This window comes from Ceratotherium simum, chromosome 7 (assembly GCF_057802395.1).
Source record: "Ceratotherium simum simum isolate JZ-2026a chromosome 7, ASM5780239v1, whole genome shotgun sequence".
NCBI classification, from domain to species: domain Eukaryota; kingdom Metazoa; phylum Chordata; class Mammalia; order Perissodactyla; family Rhinocerotidae; genus Ceratotherium; species Ceratotherium simum.
In genome coordinates, this window is record NC_141906.1 from 43,447,384 (window position 1) to 43,470,292 (window position 22,909).

The 22,909-nt window shown below is 35.7% G+C and overlaps 1 protein-coding gene across 1 annotated transcript in view; it reads right to left on the reverse strand.

Annotated features, from left to right (window-relative positions):
* The window catches only part of GRM5 (glutamate metabotropic receptor 5), a 668,354-nt gene that overhangs the window by 444,800 nt on the left and 200,645 nt on the right, over nucleotides 1-22,909 (reverse strand). Inside the window, exon 4 of the mRNA XM_087433566.1 lies at nucleotides 16,985-17,851. Coding sequence (XP_087289692.1) covers nucleotides 16,985-17,645 — 661 coding nt within the window. The 5' untranslated portion in view covers nucleotides 17,646-17,851. The remainder of the gene's footprint in view (nucleotides 1-16,984; nucleotides 17,852-22,909) is intronic.

Below are 22,909 nucleotides of genomic sequence, written 5' to 3' on the forward strand. Positions count from 1 at the left end.
ATCTTAGGTTCAGATTACCTGACTGCAAATTATGTACTCTTATGCCCAACTATATTTCATTAAGACCATAGGACACTGACACAAAATTGCAAGTAAAGTATTCTAATAATGTGCACCAATACCATAAAGTTTAAGGGAGACAATAGAGAAGAATGATCCATGTCTGTTTAAGTAGCTCATGGAGGAAGTAGCACTAAACATGGCTTAAAAAATGGATAAAATGTGGCTAGGAGGGAAAGGTCATTCAATGTCGATGTATTTAAAGTTTTTTTTTGTTTTGTTTTTTATTTATTTATTTTTTCCCCCAAAGCCCCAGTAGATAGTTGTATGTTATAGCTGCACATCCTTCTAGTTGCTGTATGTGGGACGCGGCCTCAGCACGGCCAGAGAAGCGGTGCGTTGGTGCGCACCCGGGATCCGAACCTGGGCCGCCAGCAGCGGAGCGCTCGCACTTAACTGCTAAGTTAAGTGCCGGCCCAATGTCGATATATTTAAAAGATGGTTTCACAGGTGTATGCATATGTCTAATTTCATCAAACTGTAAATATTAAATACATGCAGGTTGTTGTATATCAATTACACCTCAATAAAGTTGCTTTTAAAAAAATATCACAAGAGTTGCAATAAAACTTATGTGAGTGGTTAAGAGTAGGACTTAGGAAAGAAGATTAAAAGATGATTTACTCTAGAGATGAGGTCTAACAAATGTGTAATAACCACCTCATTCTTGATGCATGGACACTCTATATATTTAAACTTTCAAAATTCTATTTTATAGTACCAAAAACTTTATTTAGAAAGCAACTTGGATAGGGTTATCCATGGGGAGAGAGAGATGCAATGTTTTGTTTCTTAAGCAACCTAGTAGTTAGATAAATATATTTATATTACCTGAACTTTCTATGCCAGCAATTACTTATTTAACAAATTTACAATCTTGCTGTTATAAATACTGAGTCTTTAAAATTGTTCATACCCTTACAAGTTGTACAGGAGTTTAACCTTCTTGCTTGCTTGCTTTTAGTTGTTGTTGTTAATTAGGCTAAAAATTTTTTTAAAAACACAGAGATAAACACCAGATAAAATATGTACATTTATATGCTTTTTTGAATTGTGAAAAATAAAAACAGTTTAAAGGCCCCAAAATCCGTAATGTTGTAGAAAAAAGAAAGGATATTATATAGCCACGGATAGTAATGTTTAAAAAGGTGTGAAAAATAAGGGAAAATGTTCCCCTTGCATTGCAATGCTAAGTTAAAAAATGCCAACAAAAATTACAAAATTAGGTATAACTAGTTTCAAAATTCGTTATAATTAATTTTTAAATTGTTCATAAGAAAGACAAAAATAAAATACATCAAAATGTTAAGTTTTATTTCTGTTGGAATATTAATGACTTTTTTTTTTCCAAATGTTAAATACCTACCTATTACTTTTGTATTTGGAAATAACATATATGTTTTTAAATATACTATTTGTGCCCTGCTTATTTTCACTTAATAAATATCATTTAAGTTGTTTTCAGACACCAGAATGATAGAAGGAAAATAATTCAAAGTGTAAATGTAACCCAGGAAGTCACATTTGAACCAATGACTAGGCCAAAAAAAAAAAAAGATAATTATGATAACTAAATTAGTATTAACAGATGATATTTATTGACTGCCTGCTGTGACCTGCACATCATAAATAAATGTTTCATATATTTTTAAAATAATCATTTAATCTGCAGAACAAATATTTGATGTAGGTGTATCATTATTCTCATTTTCTGTGACTCAGTTTCTTTATCTATAAAACTGAGATAATAGTACTACCTCTTAGGATTGATGTGAGTGTTTAAATGAATTAATGTATGTAAAAGTATTCAGAAAAGTGCCTGAATACCTGGTGAATGCCCTGTAACTGTTTTCTGTCATCATCAGCAGCATCAGCAGCATCATTATCATCACCATCAGCATCATCAATCATTTTATAGTTGAAGACATTGAGATTTACTTGTTCAGATTCTGGTCTATTTAACCACAGAGTCCAAGCCCTTAAACTCAATGATAAAAGCAGTAAATAAATAAATATTTCAATCATAATAAAAATATAATTTCTTGTAAAACTGAGTGTCCTTAAAATAAAAATTCTCTGAATATAAAGCTTTCTTTCCAATCATTGTCCAGGCACCAGGAGCTCTATGACTTTAGACAAGTTGCTTACATTTCCTGGGCCTGAGTTTCTCCAAGATTTTTTTAACTTTTATACTGTGTTATATATTGTATGTATCGATGATCACAACTGCCCTATGAGCCAAAAATATTGATAATCAAGCCTTTTCTGAAATGATGTAATTGAGGCTTAGAAAACTTGCCTCATGTCCATAGCAAATTGTGATAGGGCTGGGATTTGAATCTGGGTCTTTCTGAATTCAATGTCTGAGTTCCTTCTTAATGACTATTCAGTGCTCCCATTGCTGGAACTGTCAGGTCACTTCTAGATCTGATATTTTATCAATACTTATTAATTACTGATGGGACATGGCCATGATGTGGACAAGGAATTCAACTTTTCCTCCAACCATATCTGGCAATCAAATTTTCACTGATTTTATTGTGGTGGAGACATCATTAATGAAACATCAGCATCTAATTTTCATGATACTGTACTCAGTATTTTGTAAAAGCTTTGTCCAAGCAAATAGATCTTGGCACACAGTGAGTGTTCATTTAATATTTAATTAATTAATATATCAGGCAGCTTTAGATTTACAAAGTGCATTAATTCAATTGACCATCATAACAAAACATTAGTACAGAGAGTGAAGATACAGCCATCTGTCATCTTGCAAATGAGGATCTGAGTACTCAGAAAGGTTAAGTGACCTGCCCAAGGTCATCCCAAAGTGGGAACTCAAATAGGTGCTCAGGAATAATTCCAAGATTGGAGCTGTTTCCACTGACTTCAAAACCAAATTTTTTGATGCTCTACCTGGATCAGAAGTAAAGTTTTTCATATTCCAGTTCAATTCCTTCAGTATGAGTTTCTGCTCTTTTTCAGGAATGGTTAAGACTTATTTCAATTGCCTTTGATTAGAAATTGTGTGCAATTTCTAAAAGTCCACTCATGGCCACGGTAGTATACTATATATTAAAAACTTGATAGCTTACTTTTCTTCTTCGTGTTTCTAAATGATATTCTTTTTTCCTGTGGATGGTACAAGTGTTACACTCTCCTCAGCCTCTTTGAACCTTCTAATCACAGGCAATAATTTACCTTCTACCAACAGAGTGAAGGTAAAAGCAAAGGCATGTAACACGCTTTGAGGCCAGGAGAGAAATTTCCTCCCAAACAAACCCAAGTTACTATTCTCTACAGCCACAAAATAGCACAGCTTCCGTCAAGGAAGGTGTTTTTCAAATGAGTAAAACCATTTCAGTACAACCATTAATTCTACTGATTACTCAAAAGAATTGGAAACATATTGGAGAGTTTAAGACTCAGGAAAGATTCAGGGAAGAGGGAAAAGGTTGAGAATTTCAAGAAAGAGGCAGATAAGAAGAAACATCAAAATCAGAGATAAGTTTGAGATTATGAGTAATTTCACTCAAAGAATGTTAAATTTGTACCAGGAAAAATGTAGTATTATTAAAAGGGATAAAAAGTGTTTATTTAAGTTTTCCTCGAGTTCTACATAATTAGATAATTATCAGAGTTCTAAAATTCATAAAAAGAAATGATTTCAATTTTGTTAAACAAGATAGAAAATTTCTTAATTCCTAGTGATTATGCATTTTATAGTTATTATTTGAGGTTGTCTGCTATATCTGTTAGTGAAGCAGATTAAAATCTTACTTTTTTATTAAAAAAATACTACTAATGGCATCTAACTCAGAATTCCTATTTTGAATGGAACAATTCCTATTAACTTCATAGTAGATCAGAGGGCACTGAATAGTATAAACAAAAGGAAATAACTAGGTCACCTATGCTCTGCATGGCTCCCTTCAATCCCAGAATATTAAGCAATAGGCAAATACAGAATCACATTGTGTTAAACAAAATGACTACACATTGATTTTTTTCTTTTCTTTTTTACTTCGAACAGAGATATCCACCCCTATTCACTTAAGTCATGAAATGTCCTGCTGATAGCATCACATATCACACTTGTAATATTTAATGAAGACTGGTAAGTGGAGATTGTTTTCTTACTAAAAAAATCTTTACACTCTTCATAATTTTCCAAATTATACTTAATAAATGCTTCTTTCTTTCAATCTAGTTGTTTAATACACTCATCCTTTGCCATACAGGTGTCGCATTACAAGTTTCTGCTTACACATAACCATATTCTTTCTATGAGGGTAAATTTTATAGTAATATGAGACTATGGCTTGGTATACATCTGAAAAGTCATGTACTGTAGGCAACTGCTCTCATCTCAATTTTTTCACAGTGTATACCACAGAGTCGAGCACGTAATATATGCCCAATAAATATTTTTAAATTAATGAATAAATTAATTCATTTGTTGTAGCATCACACGGACCTCAAGCTCTATTATGTAAGCTTTTATATTCTACATATTTGCATTGAAATATATTGCACTTTGTCAAAAATGTATAATGTATTTTGTCCAAAAATTTCTCTCACATCATCAAAAATGTTGCTACCAGGTTTTAATTATTTTTACAACTTCATACAACTTGGCAAATGAAAGTACCACCAAACTCCCAAATAATTTGGATTTTTTTGCATTTTATTATTTATTTGAGCATTTACTGTTAACAAAGGTATATAAATACAAATTTATATAATTAGTGCCAGTTTGATTCTTCAGCATATATTTTTAATAAAACCTAGAGCTTTAACATTAAATGTAATACAAATTAATAGTTGTTTATATTTTTATTTTTTCTGAACTAAAAATGGGAACTGACTATGCTCATGTAATAAGGGATAAGTATACTAATTTGGGAATTGAGAACTACCAAAGTAAGTTTGATTACAAATAATATAACCAGATAGCTTGTTTAATTTTTTTCAGTGTCTTGATATAGTTTTTCTCTTTTCTCAATTTACTTCAATAAAACATATTAATTGCCAGCTGCATTTGTAATTAAATTTTTTTTAATTACATGAAATTGAAATTAAACTAACATGACACTTCAATATGTATTACTTAACTTTTATATTTCTATGGCTTTTCTAAAGGATAAAAAGCCATCATATGACAATGCAATAATACAGTCTTCCTAAAGAATAAATGATTCTCTATTCTTATTAGGGAGAGTCAAGGCTTGAAATCCTAACCCAAATCTGGTGAAAAGCAGACATATGACTTTTGAAAAGAAGTTATATAACCAAAGAAATATGAAGAAGGTTTGTGAAGAAATTGTCAAAGATACAAATAGTTCTGTTTTTAGAGTCCTTGAGAAAAGGAGCACAGACATATCCTTTTTACTCTATTTATATTCCATCTACTTTTCATTGTAGCTATGGGTAGAACTGCTTTTCAAATTATATTAATAATAATATGCTAATAATAGCACCAAAATTTTTATCTTTATCATTTCATAGATCATAAAAAACTCTGATAATTTCTGATAACACAGTAAGTACTTGATAAATAACAGTTATTATTGTCATTGTTATTATTTGGGCTATAAGGATCTGTAAGAGAGCACCAGTTTTGTTTTGAAACTAACATAGCTATTAAATACCATCTGTTTTTTCCCTAAGGTCCACATCATTTCCTTTGGTTTTATAGTCAGGCCCACGGGAAGCCTCAATGTGCTACAGTTTAGCTTTTATTAACAAAGTTGCAGTTACTGACTAGTGAAGGTGCAGGAGCATGTCCAATTTGAAATTTACCAAGTTATGTATCCATTGTGTTTTTTTTTTTTTTACTACAAAAGATGTTCATGCTTGTTATAAAAGTAAAAATAATCCAGAAGTGTTTAAAGTACAGCATTAATTTTCCGCCTTCAATCTCCTATTTCCATACCCCCACCTCCTACACACATACACACGCACACAGTGAAGATAATCATGCTAACAGTCTACCTCTGGGACTTGGCTCATTTTTCTACACCATAATCCCTCTCAGCAATTGGAAGAGAGGTTGTAGGATCTGGTTGTAATTCTATCAAAGCACTAAGCACCTTATGTTGTATTATATGATTGCAACCCTAACTTTCAAAAGGAAATTTGCTAAGAATCTAAAACTCACTTCATTTACTGGTGACTTTCCTAACTCATTCTCCACCTCATTTAATAATCAATTTTAACTAAGCAAAGCCAAATCAAAACATTATTTATAGGGGTTTTCTTCATATTCAAGATAAGGCAAGGCAAATTCTTGGCAGGCTAATTTTGAAGGTACTTACTGAGCACTTGCTATGGGCCAAACTTGATGCTAAGTGCTTTACACGTATTTACTTTTCAAAACAGTCTTATGGAGCAGGTATTATTTCCTCAATTTGATAATGAGGACACTAAATTAAGTGACTTGACTAAAGTCCCTCCACTAGGAAGAATATTAATCAGGACTTTCACTCAAACCTGCCTGTGTTCACGCTACTACTTAAATATATTGATTCCAAAGGGTCAGAAAACTTCAATTTCTGAGATGCTTTTGCAACAAACTTTGTGAATTTAAGGTCATGACTGCTATAGCTCATCCGTTTCATAGAACTGCTTTTACTTCTAAAAGTGCTCTCTTCTATCTTACCTCACTTTATTTTATTAATGCATTTGGCCTGATCTTCACATTCTCAAAAGACATCAAATTCAGACTTAACTATATATCAAATGAGATTGTGCATATACTTATTGGGAAAACTGAAAGAAGACCATCCCTTTATATGTTTAAACTTGTGCCTTATAACACACCACATCACACGTGCTACACTTTGATTTGTTTTATATAACCAAGGAGTCATCTTATGAATAATATAAATACATCATAGCATAAAGACATATACATAATCGTATAAATACATTGTATTTTATGTGTTGTCTCTGTGTGTGTTGGGGTGAAGTTAGACATTTTAATTTGTTGTATGTCAACTTTTAATACCAAAATTGTAATTAATATCTTTTGACATTTATTTTTTAACACACTGCATTGGGATATTCAAAAAATAAAATGTTCCCAGGCGTGTCTTGATCTCTGATAAGAACTAGGACTTGGAACTTTCCTCCAACCTCTTGGTCCAGTGTCCTCGCCATTGTCCCATATTGATGCTTATGCTATTTATCAACAAAATATTAATTATTATAGTTTGTTCTAAGTCTCTACCATTTCCCACCATGGGTGCGTTGGAATTCTTGCTTGTTTTTGATAGTAAGACTTAAAACTCACCCATCCAAGAGAGACAACCCAAATAACATTGTCACAGGAGGATAAAAGTGCGTATGTGAATTGCATTTCTCTACCAATTTATTAACAATATTAAAAAGAAAAACAGAGTAAGTTGCTTTTAAGCATTTCTTTTAGCTGTAAGACATAATAAGAAATACATTTTAAATGGTAACCCACAGCACACATATGGCTGTATGCAACTAAAATTAAAATGTACAAAATAATATCTATTCTTACTATCATGTAATATACTCTGATATTTATTTTCTACTCTATCCTGTTTTATTTTACTCTATATTATCAGCTGGACTCAACCCACTAAATTTGTTTTACAAATAAGTCATGAGTTATGATGTACTTTTTGAAAAAACACTGACTAGACAGTCTCTTTCCTTTGGAAGACTCTGTGTGTGTGTGAAAATTGATGCATAAAATGCATCATGGGGGCGTGATCTCTCATTTCAAAGTTCCCTAAAATGAACACATCTGACTGTCACACACACCTCTTGCCAAAAAGTCTCCTCAATTCAACATTTGGTTAAATTGAAAAGTCTTTCTGGAGTATTTGCAAATGTGCCAAAATGAGATTTCATAACTTATAGTCCTGATGAATTCCAAAGAAGTCTTTCATACATAAGGCTACATTATTTAACAATATGTCCTCCTGCTCTTAAAAAATGCATACCATACTGTTTCCTTCCATAATTGGCATCTGAAGGATGGAGTGTGGGTCTGCAATGGAGATGTAAATAGAAACAGCCACGTACAGTCTGTACTTATCATTAGACTCAATCAAGGTCTTCTGTGAGATCAACTTGTTGCCACACGCCTCCTCCTTAATTTATTTTCTTTTTACTGTAATTAATTTCTTCTATGGGAACAAAATGAAAGATGCTGCTTTCAAAGCTAGATAAAAAGACACACGAAATATCTCAAAAGATTTTCTCAGTGGGGAAACAAATAGTGTTTTCTTGTTTCCTAGGGAGGGAAAAAGAATCAATGGATGTGCATTCCACTTTTTCTTGAAGCCACAACCATCCCAATATAAATGGAGAAATTATTTAAAAAGAGTTGGCCTTGGGAACAAATCCTTGTTCTGCCACTAACTAGCTGCAGTATTATGGGGGAAATTACTTTCTCTTTCCATACCTACTCTCTAACCTATAAAATAATTACTTTATCAGACTGCGTTATGGAATAGATGAATCAACTAACAAATTAATGAAATATCATAGTCTATATGACCATGTTTTTACTCACAGAATAATAAAATCTCAATTAAATGCCATTTGATTGTCAATATTGGGAGTTATCAAAAAGGACAAATAGTCCAACTTCCTCTTTCCTCCAACTGAGGTTTAAGTTCATTTTTCCACAGCTCCTCCGAGTGGTTATCCACTCCAGGCTTGTGCACAGGAGTTACAGAGAACTGACTCACTATACCTCCTATGAGAGGCAGTTCCTTCAGTGAATGGTTCTGTCAATGAACAAAAAAATCCTTTTTTAAATTGAATCATAAGTTGTTAATCTGGTATTTCAGTAATTAGCTCTCTTTGTAATGCTCCTGGCCATAGAGAGTGAGTATAGCTCCTCTCCACCTGCATTTTCCAAATACCTAAAGGTAGAGTCAGGTCCCTGCCATGTCTTGTCTTCTCTCTGCTAAATTTATTCCCTGATGACACGGTTTCAAGTCTCATAGCTATTTTGGCCACTCTCCTTGAGCAGGTCATGCTTGGTTGCATTTGTTTTAAGTGTGATGCCCAACATTTAACCCAGCTCAGGTCTGATCTGTGGAAGCATGAGAAGAGCAAGTCACAGAAGGGTAGTTTTGGAAGGGCTCTCCAGAAACATCTTGTCTAGCCCCTTTCATATGACGAAGGAAGGAGTTGAAGTGACTTTCTCAGAGTCACATAGTAAAAACTCCTGGCTCTGATGTCAGTGATATTTCTTTTAGTAAAACTAGTCCTTTTAATTTTATTTTTTTCCACCTCCAAGATATCATTAATGTAATCTTCATCTTTCATAAATCTACTTTCAAATTAATAGGATAATAGGAAGGTTATTACTCTTCACTAGACTTACTGAACAGCCTACAAATATATAAAAACTTCCAGTAACTAAAGAAGAGATGAGGAAAATGTGGTAAATAAGAAAGAGAGACAGAAACACAGAGAGAGACAGAAAAGAAAGGAAGTAAAAAGGTCCTCTCTCTAGACTTCTGTGGCTCTCTACCTTGTTTTTTCTTATGTGCTTGCTTCATGTGTGTCGGGCAGAGTTTGCTGTGCAGAAATTGTTTTGCATTGGAACATAAACACCTTACGTCATGCCCTCCCATTCCATAGCTTTCTTCACTGAGAAGCAACCTTTGTTACTCATGGCTAAACTTTATAAACGTAGAAGCTAATAAGGTTCTAATGACTAAGGAATGGAGTCAAAAGACCAGCTCTTAAATAAATAGAATGAATGAACATTCTGAATATCCAAACCCTAAAGCTCAGACAATCATGTCAACTCTGTGAGATCTGGAATGAGGGAGACTAAGGAAAACATGCAATGGGTGCAGCTCCCATCCATAAAATGGATAAATACTAAATACCTAACGGGCATACACACTCAGAGATGATCTTCACGTTAAAGGAAGCATCTGATCAGTTGGAACTGTAGTGCCCACATTTGTACATCATTCCAGGTATGTATTTGTGTGTGTTGGGGGAGCAGTGCAGTGACATCCTCTGACTACAAAGTTCCCTCTAACTTAGTCATCCTGGGCATGGAGTATTTGGGGGAAAATTCTGGTATTTTCAGCAGTGAATGGACAGCAATAGTGCCTAAGAAAGTGAAAACAAGGATGTTATCTCAGCTGTGAGTTATTGATGAGTCAGAGGCCAAGCCAGAATTTGTATTTAAAAAAAAAGAAGGAAAAACAGGTCCCAGCCCCACAGCCAAGTGGTTAAAATTCCCAGCAGCCTGGGTTCATGGGTTTGGATCCTGGGCATGGACCTACACTACTCATCAGCCATGCTGTGGTGGTATCTCACATAGAAAACAGAGGAATATTGGCACAGATGTTAGCTCAGGACTAATCTTCCTCAAGCAAAAAAAAACCCCTGAAAATAGGGAATATCTTGCCCAGGCTGCAGCTAGATATGTCAATGGATCCTATTTTTTTTCCCTGAAAGAGGCTACAATAACTCCTTAAAGGCTACTGGCTAAGAGAAATAAGCTACTCTATCTGGAAGGGAAGATGAGAGAGAATGTACCTCTCAACACACTTCCCAGAACTACCTGTATTTCTTTCACGACTAACAGTGAAGTTTCTGACAGTGATGTATGAATATGAAGAATTGCTTGTTTACTATTGAAGTTGCCACTGTATTTTCCCAGATTATGGATCCATAATCTAATCTAATCCATCTAATTTAATGAAGAGTCCACCTAAAAGTCTCTGCATCTTCTGATTTTTATGTATTGTTATGTCAGCGGTAACCAATATAATTATCAAATCAGTCCATAATCACAAAGATTTCTGGGGGTCTAAAGTTTTTAGAATTCTTGTGGAGCAGAGGGAAATCTTTCAAAGTTTCTGCAAACCTTCAATATGAGCCAGGCAAAGAAGGAATTCATCTAACTGGTCAACAGCAAAGAGGTCATGCTATTTCTCACAGCTAATTTTTACATAAATGAATTCATTTGTGGTCCCTGCTACTATTTCAGATAGGCATTACAACGTTCAGCAGATTGGCATCATGGAGATGAAGGGGAAAGGAATAAAGCAATGAAATGGAGAAATAATACAACAGCAAAAAAAAAAAGAACTTGAGTAATTATCCCCAACAGTGATGTGGCAACAAAATTCTGGACAGGAATCTTGAGTTCCAAGACACAACTCTGTAACCAATTATGTACAAGTAAGGCAAAATTACTTGTCCATACTGTCTCTGTTTCCTGAACAGTAAAGATAAAGGAGTTAGATTCTAAACCCTTCTGGTGTTAACATTCTATAAAGCTCGTGTGTCTGAATTATTATCACGATCATCTCAAAATCTGTCTCAACTCGCAACACTATTCAACCCCTTGAGAAACAAAATGCAACTGTTTTTTAAAAAGTACTCAGTAGGGCTCATAGTGAGATTTTTCATTTTTCCAAACTAAATTGTTATCTCAATACAATCACAATTAGTAGAAAAGGTGTGATGGGAAAAGTGTGCTCCCGCTTTTTAAGTTGACCTAAGCTCATAGACTATGAATCACAACCAAAGCTTGATTGTTATCACATTTTTAAATAACTGATAGAAAACCATAACATAACCTGAAAGTGGTATAACATTGTAACATGTAGGTTAGCCTGAAGACAAATGTTTTTAATGATGTCGTATCACCAGTACAACTTATTGGTACATTTTTCCCCCAGAGCATCACTGACATGTTTTTTGGCTAGAACAAATTGGCATTCCTATATCATCAGATGCAAATAATAAATTCAAGAATTAGTGCAAACACAAAAGGGAGTGGAGTGTGAATAGCATTTTACAATTAATCAAGGGAGGCGTTTTGGCACCTCATTTTTATAAAGAAGAAAAACTGCGAAAAATTACAAATGCCGGCTATTTATCCACATGCTATATATTCATAAATAGTGAGCTAGGTACTATTCTAACACAAATTCATCCATTCAGCAAATAGTCTTTGCGCACCTATTATGTGCTTGGCACTCTGATAGGCCCTAAGGCTGTACAATGGAGTTTCAGCTAAAGTCAGCAAAAATTATGAAGTATGAAAATCCTGTAAGTCATTCATAAAGCACAATATACACGGTTTTGTGTATAAAATACAATGTAAATGACTTTTCTCTAGGAAATTGAGCTACATCAAGGGGCAGCATGTAATAATGGAATATATACAAGTATCTGACTATTTAAAGCATTCAGACTTCAAGGGAATTATCAAATCTCTAGCTACAGGAGTATGGGTGAAGAACTTTAAATTTTCCTTCTTGCCCACAGCACTTACTTCACATTTAAGAAAGAATACATTATGGGTTTTTTTCACATTTAAATCTCAAGAATATTAATTCATGTTAATAAATTTGTTTTGATTTTGAAGTTTAAACAGTGTAGTAGTATCCAATTTGGGGGGAGGATTAGAGTTTAAAGTCATTGGGATGAATATGCTTATAATTGAAACTGTCTTGGAGTATTTACTATTGTTCATAAATTTATGGTTAGCTGGGTAAATTTTATGGTTTCCGCTGGGTTCTATATGTGATTGCAGTTAACTGTGGGTCACAAAGGCAATTCTGTTGATCTTCACTGAGTACCCTCACATAGTTGAGGGTCAAGTGCTCTAAGATGCCCTCATCTGGAAAACCTGGGTGCTCTCATCACATGGTGATGTCAGGATTCTGAGACAGACAGACTAGGAAGTCCTCACTTACACCAAATTTTATTGACCAAAGCAGTTACAAGGTTAGTGCTGCACGAGAGTGGAAGGGAACTAACAAGTTACAAAGCAAAGGAAATCATCAAAGCAATCGTTCTTCCACACCTCTAAACAGGCAAGCACCATTGGTTCTATGCCATAATGGGCGCACATACCAAGGCTGCAAAATTACTGAGGTAAAGGACCCCTTAAATTTTCTTAGAGAAGAGAGAGTGCCAACTAGACTGACTGCTTTAAAAGGAGTAAAATTATCTCTTCTGAGTCATTATATGTTCCTTTGCTACACACAGTTGAAAAGCTAGTGTGGTCTGCCTTTAAATAAAAATTATTTCTTTATTTCCTTTTTTGTTTTCATACTATTAATCTCTTTGCCTAGAAGGCCTAGGCACAATTTCTGTATAATACAGCAAACCATAGTAAATACACAGTCCTATAGCCACCAAAACAATAAGTCAAGGAAACAGCAAGTGTAAGAGATGAACATTGAAGCAGAAACCCAAGTCTCCTACTACAGAACTCCAGAGGAATTCTCTGTGAATTCACTCTGTGAAAGTGAATACACTTTCTCAAAGGAACATCTCGTGACAGCTGCCAAGAGGACTGAGTGACACAGCACTGCCATGTTTAAATATAAAATAAATGGGCAATTTGGAGGGACAAAGCTTTTCTTGAAAATAGGACAACAGCTTTTCATAGACATCAATGCCTCATATGAAAGCATTTGGAAATTTCCACGCTCTTCAAGAAAGTGGAATATCAACTGAGCAAAGGAGGATAATTATAAGGACATAAGAATAAGTTTGGGATACGGGGGCTGAGGGATCTAGGGCTAGAGAAAGTCATCCCAATCCCACCAGAGAAAGAGACTGAAGAACTTGCATTGTCATTTCATGGAAAATCCCCCAGGCGCTTTCCAAAGGGCCAGGCAACAGCAAACCAGGCATCATCTTGGGGAGCTACTACTACCCAGAAGAGCCGTATCTCATTACACTCAAGCACTTTTCTCATCCTGGAGGTGAGTTTTACCTCTTGAAACTTCCTACTGCACCATTCCTATACTGATAAATTGTAAGATGTCACACCATATAACTTCATTATCCACATACTTGCTTGAGATCAAAGCAATATAAATACTTCTTGACTAAACCATATAAAATGATAAGCCAAAGAGTATTTCTCCTAATCTTTGAATGTTTATACTCAAAGTTTGTTCTCTCCTGAATCCTAGTGGTATCATCCAAATATTTTGCCAGTGTTATTTGGCAGCAAAATTTAGTGGCCTATTTTTGGCAAAATAATTAAATTTGCCTGAATTTGGCAATGGGATTTTTATGGGCTTATTTTTTACCCACAAATAGAATGTTTTCTTTTAAATGTTATGTTGCCATAGGTAGTTTATGTTTGTAATACACAACTTCAAATGATTGCATGTAAAAGTTATACATGAAAAGTAAGTCTCTTCCATTCCACCATATCCTCTAACTACTTAGATCTCCTCCCTAGAAGGAGCAACTGTTATCAGTTTTGCTCTTCTCTGAGAGCAATTCTATGAATATTCATAAAATGGATTATATAAACCCAATTTTACACAAATAACACATCAATACACAGAACTGCATCTTGCTTTTTTACTTAAAATTATCTTGGAGATAATTATTATTATCTCACTACCTATAGAATGCCTCATTCATTTTAATAGCTATGTAATAATACATCGTATGGATGGATCATAATTTATTTTATTAGATCACTATTGGTGTACATTTAGGTTAAAATAAAAAACAGTTTAAATTAGTTACATCGCCAATGGTCATGGCGATGAGTTTCTCTTAGAACATACTCTTGGATTGGCTTTTCCCATATAATGACGAAACCCTACTCTTCTGAAGCTAGAGGGAAGTCCCTAATGAAATTTATGATTTATTTGAGGCAAACCAAAACAACTTTATGCTTGGCATTTTGCAAACATATTTTTTACTTTCTCACCTTCTCCTATTTCCTCATGCCCTTTGCTGGAAATCTATCCCTTCCTAATTTTCACAAATCGTCAGTATTCTTTTTGTTAGAATTCAACTGTCAAATTCCATTTCCTTCTCCACGATTTCCACCACGGCTCCCATCACCAGAGAGCAGGACTTGATTTTCTTCTCCCTCAATTTACTTTAGAGGCATATTTGTAGTTTTGTGTCATCTTGAATTATGGTTACATAAGTATTAACGCATGCCTCATCTCCTTTGCTAGATTGCACACACATTGAGGGTAGTGATGTATAAAACATAGGGCTGTCATTCACAGGACTATCAGAGGGCCTTGCATATATTTGTGCATAATAAAGATGCGTTGCTTAAATATATCCTCAGTGTGTGTTTCTATTGGATTCTGTTTAATTATAATAGGACACTAAATTAGAAGTTAGTAACTATGAGCCCTACTCCTGGCTCTGAAATGGCTATTAGGTATATATTGGATGAATTATTTAAACTCTTAAAGCTTTTGTATTTTAAAATGGAAATAAAATATCTGGATTGTCTATATCACTGGCTTGTTAAGAGAATCAAATGAAATAGTGGTTTCATAACAAAATTTCACCATTAGAAAAAACTTCAGGGGGCCGGCCCCGTGCCTTAGCGATTAAGTGTGCGTGCTCTGCTACTGGTGGCCCGGGGTTCGGATCCTGGGCGCGCACCAATGCACCGCTCATCCGGCTATGCTGAGGCGGCATCCCACATACGGCAACTAGAAGGATCTGCAACTACGACATACAACTATCTACTGGGGCTTTGGGGAGAAAAAGGAGGAGGACTGGCAATAGATGTTAGCTCAGGGCCAGTCTTCCTCAGCAAAAAGAGGAGGATTGGCATGGATTTTAGCCCAGGGCTGATCTTCCTCAGAAAAAAAAAAAAAAAGAAAAAACTTCACAGTTCTCATAGTCCAATCACCTATCCATTGCTCAAAATCTTTGTATATCAACATCTCTGTAAGTAAACTATAAACTTATACATGAAAATTTCCAGAGGCATAGAAATCTCCATCCAATGTAGAAGCCCATTTTATGTTTGTACAGCTCTGAATATTATTAATAAAAGTGGCCATACAGTAAAATTCATATTATGCCATTTGATAATGAAAAGCTTGCTATATCTAATTGGTGATTGGTTACCAACCTCTGAAGTAGGCTCACTCTGGTCATTTCATTAATTTCCCAATAACTCAACTCCACATTTTACAGGATTGGCTTGTTTGGACCACATTAATAGTATTATTGCAGAATTTTTAAAAGTCTCAACTAATCCTCACAATGATTCAATGAGCTATAAAAAGTATATTGTACCTTCTGTGGTTTTCTATAGTGCTTAGTACATGCAGTATGTTGTCCTGGAAAGAGTGTTGCGTAACTAGTGAGTCTCACCATTTGAGTCACTTAACCTCTGTATGTCAAACTGAACCTATCCCAAATAGCCTTGGTTGAGAACTAATAAATGATGTATACAAAAGCATTTTAAAAGCACCATAAACCATAAAAAGAGCTATTATTATTATTAATTGTTACAAAACCTGTCATGTTTGCCTTCCTCACTACACTCTGAGCATAAAGAAACAATAAATTTCAAAGCAATGTTGAATTATTAAAACTTACGTGTCCTGAGTATGTTCTATACAAGGATAAAATTAATTCATACATATTGCCATTTCAGATTTAACTATACTTCCTGTTGAAAAATAGTTGTAAGACTAAACCGTTTAGTAATCTTCTATCATAGCATATCTGAGCCAGACTGGCTGCCTTCAGACCTCATGTGCATTTATGTGTACTTCTCTTTAACTATCAGAAAGGATAGGCAGTTGGAGCAACCTTAAATAAATGTTTAAAATATGAGGTGTTCAATGAAGATCTAGAAAACTTAAAAATCTCTACCATCATTATAGCAGAAGTACAAATAATGTAGTACATAATCCAAAGAAAATTTCCATTTTGCCAAATGATGGCCACATAAACACTCATATTGGCTTAAATCTATGTCTCTCTAGACATCTTCCACCTAGTCTCTTCTTATGTTATGGGTATAACTGGGCAACTCAAAGGATCCCAAATAATTAAAAATATTTTAAGCTTCTAAAATCTGAAATTTTAACTGAGAAGCTGTTGAGTGCATAGTATAATATACTCAATGGATGTAAAGGAAACTTACCTTCTGTGTGCACAGCTGACACATAGGTCCAGTTGTACCTCTTCACTATGTCCACCATGGCCCGTGCCTGCTGGGCATCTGAAGGCACAACCCTCATGAAGTACTTGAACAGAGTCTTGTCACTCAGATCCATGCTTGTTGCTGAGTAAGCAATCTGAGGTATGTTGAAAAGCTGGAGCAAGTTCTGGACCTGAATGGCCACAGAACTGGAGCCAGGCCCAATGACCCCTACTATGGGCTTCTTGGAGCGGAAAGAAGAGGAAGAGCCATCCACACAGCGCACCAAACCTTCTTCTTCTTCTGAAGAAATGAGAGAGTCCCTTATGAACTCAATGCTCTGCTCTAGGGCCACAGCCGAGTGCCAGCAGGAATCCCTTATCTCACAGCCCAGTGTGATGTTGGGCAAAAGCGTGGGGTCTGAGTTGATTCTTTCCAGGGTGTGCAGCATGGCCTCCACTCTCTGAATGCCATACTGTTCACGAACTGCCCCACACTTCCTCTCATGAACTTTGTCCACGGTGGGCTGATGGTGGACAGAAAAGAGAGCTCCAATAATGATGTCACCTGGCATGTGAGCCACCACCCTCCTCTCACTGGACTGTGCACTCCCACGGACATCTTCTTTCAAAAGCAGGACTGACAGAATCAACAGAAGGACCATTTTAGGAAAGGAGTTCAAGCTAATAAAGATAGCATGGTGGGGAAAATTTAGGAGAGTTCTGATAGATAGAGCTATGTCAAACGATGTCCTACGTTGAGTGGCAAACCAAGGAATTAGCCAGTAATTTAGATGTGCTCTTTAAAGGACCAACATGTCCCCAGGTACCATATAGTTAGATGCATCCATGTGGTCATGATCTTCAAAACCTGGAAAAAAAATAGCATGGGTATTTAACAACATAAGTGCAACTAGTTTGGGAAGCTCTAATGGTCTATTGCTAGTGGAGAAAAAGAGGGTTTTGAGGATGTAAGTTATCTACATCCAATTATCTTTCTGACTCTCTTTGGTCTGACTCTTTTCTGATCCAGTGATTTGCTGAAGCAGCTGATACAGCTTCTTGTTCCTGCTCTGCTTAGATTAAGATTTTTTTCATTTGTTCATCTGGAGTACACAAAACCAAGTCTTACATGTGGCAGACCAAACTATACTCTCATATGAAGGTGAAAGAAAGCATGGTAAAAGCAAAACTATGCCATGAAAAGAAAACTTCAGGGTGTATGCACCTTAAAATATTAAACGTTGGTGATCTCTTGGTTATGGTATTTTTTGTTTTAGAAATGCTTTTTGTTCCTTTCTAAATTTTCAGCATTGAGCATTCATTAATTATGCAATTATAAAAACAAAGTTACTTTTTAAAAAAAGCCTACACACCCTCCCTTCAAATGCAATATAAAGCAAGTTTAATAATCTTCCCAATAAATAAGTATTATGTCTAGTTTCCATATAAGACAGGACAAAGACAAATGAGGTCAGGTGGATATTTCCAAGTTAAACGAACTGTAGGAGAGAAGGAAGAGGGTTGAGAGATTACAAAGTAAAATGCCCCCCAAATACATAGGCATGGTGAAATGAGCACCAATTTTTGGAGAAAAGAATATTCAGGTTCAAATTCCAGTTCTGCTATCAAGAAGTATTAGTAAATTGTTTAACCTCTCAGTACCAGAATTTCGTCACCTAAAAAAAAGGGGATAATATGTGCTAGGCTACCCTTATGGGAATCAAAATAAGATATCAACTATGCAAATATTTTGTATATTGAATAGGGCTATAAATATTCAAGACATAATCTTTTCTGTTATTAAATTTCCAAGGGCATTCTGTGGCTAGGTGGTGAGGACAGAAGATTCTCTGGCAACCCACTCGGTCCTCCAGAGTCTTCAAAGCAATTACAGAGTCTTATAATAAAATTCACAGTAATCAGTCCTCTATCCCTGATCCAGGAAAATTTTCCACATTATCAAGACTCAAAAGGCTGGAAGGATGCATGTTTGGAACTACCCTTCCAAGTAGAAACTCAGTAGAGCTATGACTATAGTCATCTATTTCAGCTTAAACTCCTGGGAAGAAGGAAATTTTGTCCCAAGTTGCCTACAGCAAATTCTAGCATCATTTGTAAAAGGGTACTGACAACTTAGTGATTTGGATTATTTAAAGGAGTGTATAAGAGACTTATTTTGTGTGTTATCATCTCTGCCAGCCAAGGATCTCAAATTGTTCTAAAATGACTAACTCCCTAAACACCACCTTTCAAAGACAGGTGATATTTCTTGAGGAATTTATGCAATTATGATGCTTCTTCAAGAATACTAATGGTTTTCAAAACTCATCAGATCTGCAGAAATTCTAGTCCAGACACAAAATGCATATAACCTGAATCACATCTAATCACTCTCATTCTCATTTTCACCATTTCCTTCCACTGTTTCCTATGGCAACAGAGAAAGGCTGCCTCAGTATAGTGCCAAACACGAAAATAAAACACCTCATCAAATAACTAGGTGTTCCAGAATAACTAGATATTTGGCAATATTTAGGGGAAAAAATCAGTTTTGGTATGGAATTTGGCATTGTAGACAAGGGGAAAGGGAACAAAGACTGATATTAATTTTCTCATTGGGAAACTATCTGACTATTCTCAGGCTTTCCCTTCACTTTGCTTAAACCAAGGACCTGGGGGCCAGTGCTTATTCTCAGGATCATGTGAATTCTATGGCAGAGAAAAAGAAAAATCTAAATGAAAAGGAATCACAATTTCTCATTAGATCCAGAATGTTGTGAGCAAACTCAATAACAAAACAGGACTCATTTTTATTACGTAAGGGCATCAAAGCAATATGAGAGACTACAAGTAGCCCACCATCTGATAAAACTAAAATATCAATCCCATGCATTTTATTAGTTAATTTTAGGCAAGCCCTATATATGGAGACATAGTATACATATTATAACACCGAAAGATTGTCTTCCTATGATAGGTTAAATTAATTATTTAACTCATTCAACAAATATCTATTAACTATTGAGTGGAAAGACTAATGTAACAAAGAAGTGCAATAACGTACATTGATAGTTACCATCATTACCTTTCATTGAGCACCCATCATGCACCAGGCATTTACTCATTAACTTATTTAACAAATATTTATGGCAGCCTACACTACGACTCTCTGCTGGGAATTAAATATTCAAGAGTGAACAGGGTATACATGTTTCCTATATTGATGGGGCTTGCAGATCAGTACTCTAAAAGGTGACCTTAGCTGGAATTTGATGAATGCAAAGAAAAATAAAATGAAGAATGAAAAGAAGTCAGTCATGTGAAAAGCGTGATTAAAGCATAAAAATGGGAGGGATCATGGTACAAGATGAGGTTGGAAAGATAAAAAGGGCCAGACCATGTAGGATCTTGTAGGTTCTTAAAAGGAATTTGGATGTTGAGTGCAACAGAAAGCCATTGAGGAGATGTAAAGAAATGATTGGCACAATCCAATCTTAGAAAAGATTGTTGTAGCTGCTCATTGTTCTAGTTAATGGGCTGGAGAAATCTGATTAGGAGACACATAATAATCTAGGTAAGGAATGATAGAGGCTTGGCTATGACTGGTGAAAGCAGATATGGAGAGAAGTAGACACAATCAGATATATTTTGTAAGTAGAATCAACTGGACTTACTGATGGACTGGATGTGGGTAGTAATGTACAGAGGAATCTGGGTCTACTCCCAGGTTTCGAGTCTGAAAAACTAGTGTATTTTGGTACCATTAAAAGAAGTGGGATAGACTTATACAAAAACAGATGAGGGGCAGAGGAAAACTTAAGGATTTTCTTTTGAACATGTTAAAGTTGAGATGCTTTTGAAGCATCCAGGTAAAGATGTCAATCAGGAAGGTGGATATGTAAGCCTGGACCTAGAGGAGCGTTTTGGGTTAGACATGTAAATTGAGGGTCACCAATATATAAAATCTTTGGAATGAATACACTCTCCTGGAGAGCAAGTATGAATAAAGAAAAGGTGGAGCTGAGAAGTAAGCCCAACAGAGAGGTCAGGTTGTGGAAAAGCCAGCTAAGGAGACAGAGGCAAGCCAGAAAGCAAAGAGAAAATAAGAACATGTGATATCAGAGAAGCCAAAAGAGAATGTCCTAGGCACTTTATATTTATGGACACACACAAGGCTTTCACGTCGCAGAGAAAAAATACATCCCGTTACCATAATATATCATAGATATATTCTATGTGCATTTTGTGTCTGTGTCTGTTATTTTACAAACGATGTAATAGTATTTGATGAGTTAAAAACTAGCCAATCACTTAGAAAGTGATGGAGCTAGAATACATGTCTATGCCCAGTGACTCCATAACATACTCTTTTCATTATCCTTTGCTGCCTCACCACCCCTTCCTACAAAGAGAGATATTTCTAAAGCCCATGAAAAACGAGAAGGGCCACCTAAACACAGTTTGAACTTCCCAGGGATATAGAATCTTATAGGAGTTGCTTTGCAAACTAGAGGGTGAAGAACATTCCAGGAAAACAGATGATTCAGCACATTGAAGGTACAAATGTGTTTGATTATCTAGTACAAGTGTATTTATAATGCTCTGGAATCTCCCACTAGATTATGGTCTGCCATATTATAAACTACAGACTTCTTCATAATCTGCCTTAGATACATACAATGGCTATATTTTATTGATATTAGCTGTGAAGCTCAGATACCTGGGAAGCATATTTTGAAATAAAATTATAACTTAGAAATTTGACAGAATCGTGCTACAACTCATCTTATTATAAGGTGAAACAAGTTATCCCATTGGTCCCAAAATATAAGAACTTAATATATTAATATAGTATAAATTCCAAATAGACCAGTAGGGTATACACGAGCTGTATCCACATCACTCATTTGTCAACTAAGTGTTTACTGAATAACTGTTGTGAAGCAAGCACTCTTCTAAGCATTGGGGATTCCATCATGGACAAAACAGACATAAATTCACACCCATAGAGCCTATAATCTAAGGGGGGTTGTCAGACAATAAAGAACATAAGGAAGTAAAATATTGTATACTACACAGTAATAAAAGTTAAAGAGAAACATAAAGCAGAGAAGGAAGATAGAAAGTGTCAGATTTGTGGGAAATTTTTAAAGATTTTTTTTTTTTAAAGATTTTATTATTTATTTTATTTTTTCCCCCCAAAGCCCCAGTGGATAGTTGTATGTCATAGCTGCACATCCTTCTAGTTGCTGTATGTGGGACTCGGCCTCAGGATGAACGGAGAAGCGGTGCCTCGATGCGCACCCGGGATCCGAACCCGGGCCACCAGCATCGCAGCGCGCGCACTTAACCACCAAGCCACAGGGTCGGCCCATGTGGGAAATTTTTAATAGTGCAGCTAAAGAAGTATAAACTGTAAAAGTGAAATTTAAGAAAATACGTAAAAGAAGTAAAGGAGGGGCCAGCCCCATGGCTTAGCGGTTAAGTGCGCACGCTTCCCTACTGGCAGCCCGGGTTCGGATCCTGGGCGCGCACCCACACACCGCTTGTCTGGTCATGCTGAGGTGGCGTCCCACATACAGCAAGTAGAAGGATGTGCAACTATGACATACAACTATCTACTGGGGCTTTGGGGAGAAAAGCGGAAAAAAAAAGGAGGAGGATTGTCAATAGATGTTAGCTCAGGGCCGGTCTTCCTCAGCAAAAAGAGGAGGATTGGCGTGGATGTTAGCTCAGGGCTGACCTTCCTCACAAAAAAAAAAAAAAGTAAAGGAATCAGTCATGCAAATATTTAGGGAAAGAACATTCCAGTTAAAGGTAAAATCAAATGCCAAGTCCCTGAGGCAGATTTATGCTTAGTGTGTTGAGGAACAGCAAGGAGGCTAGTGTGACTGCACTGAAGTAAACACGAGGAGAGAAAGAAGTA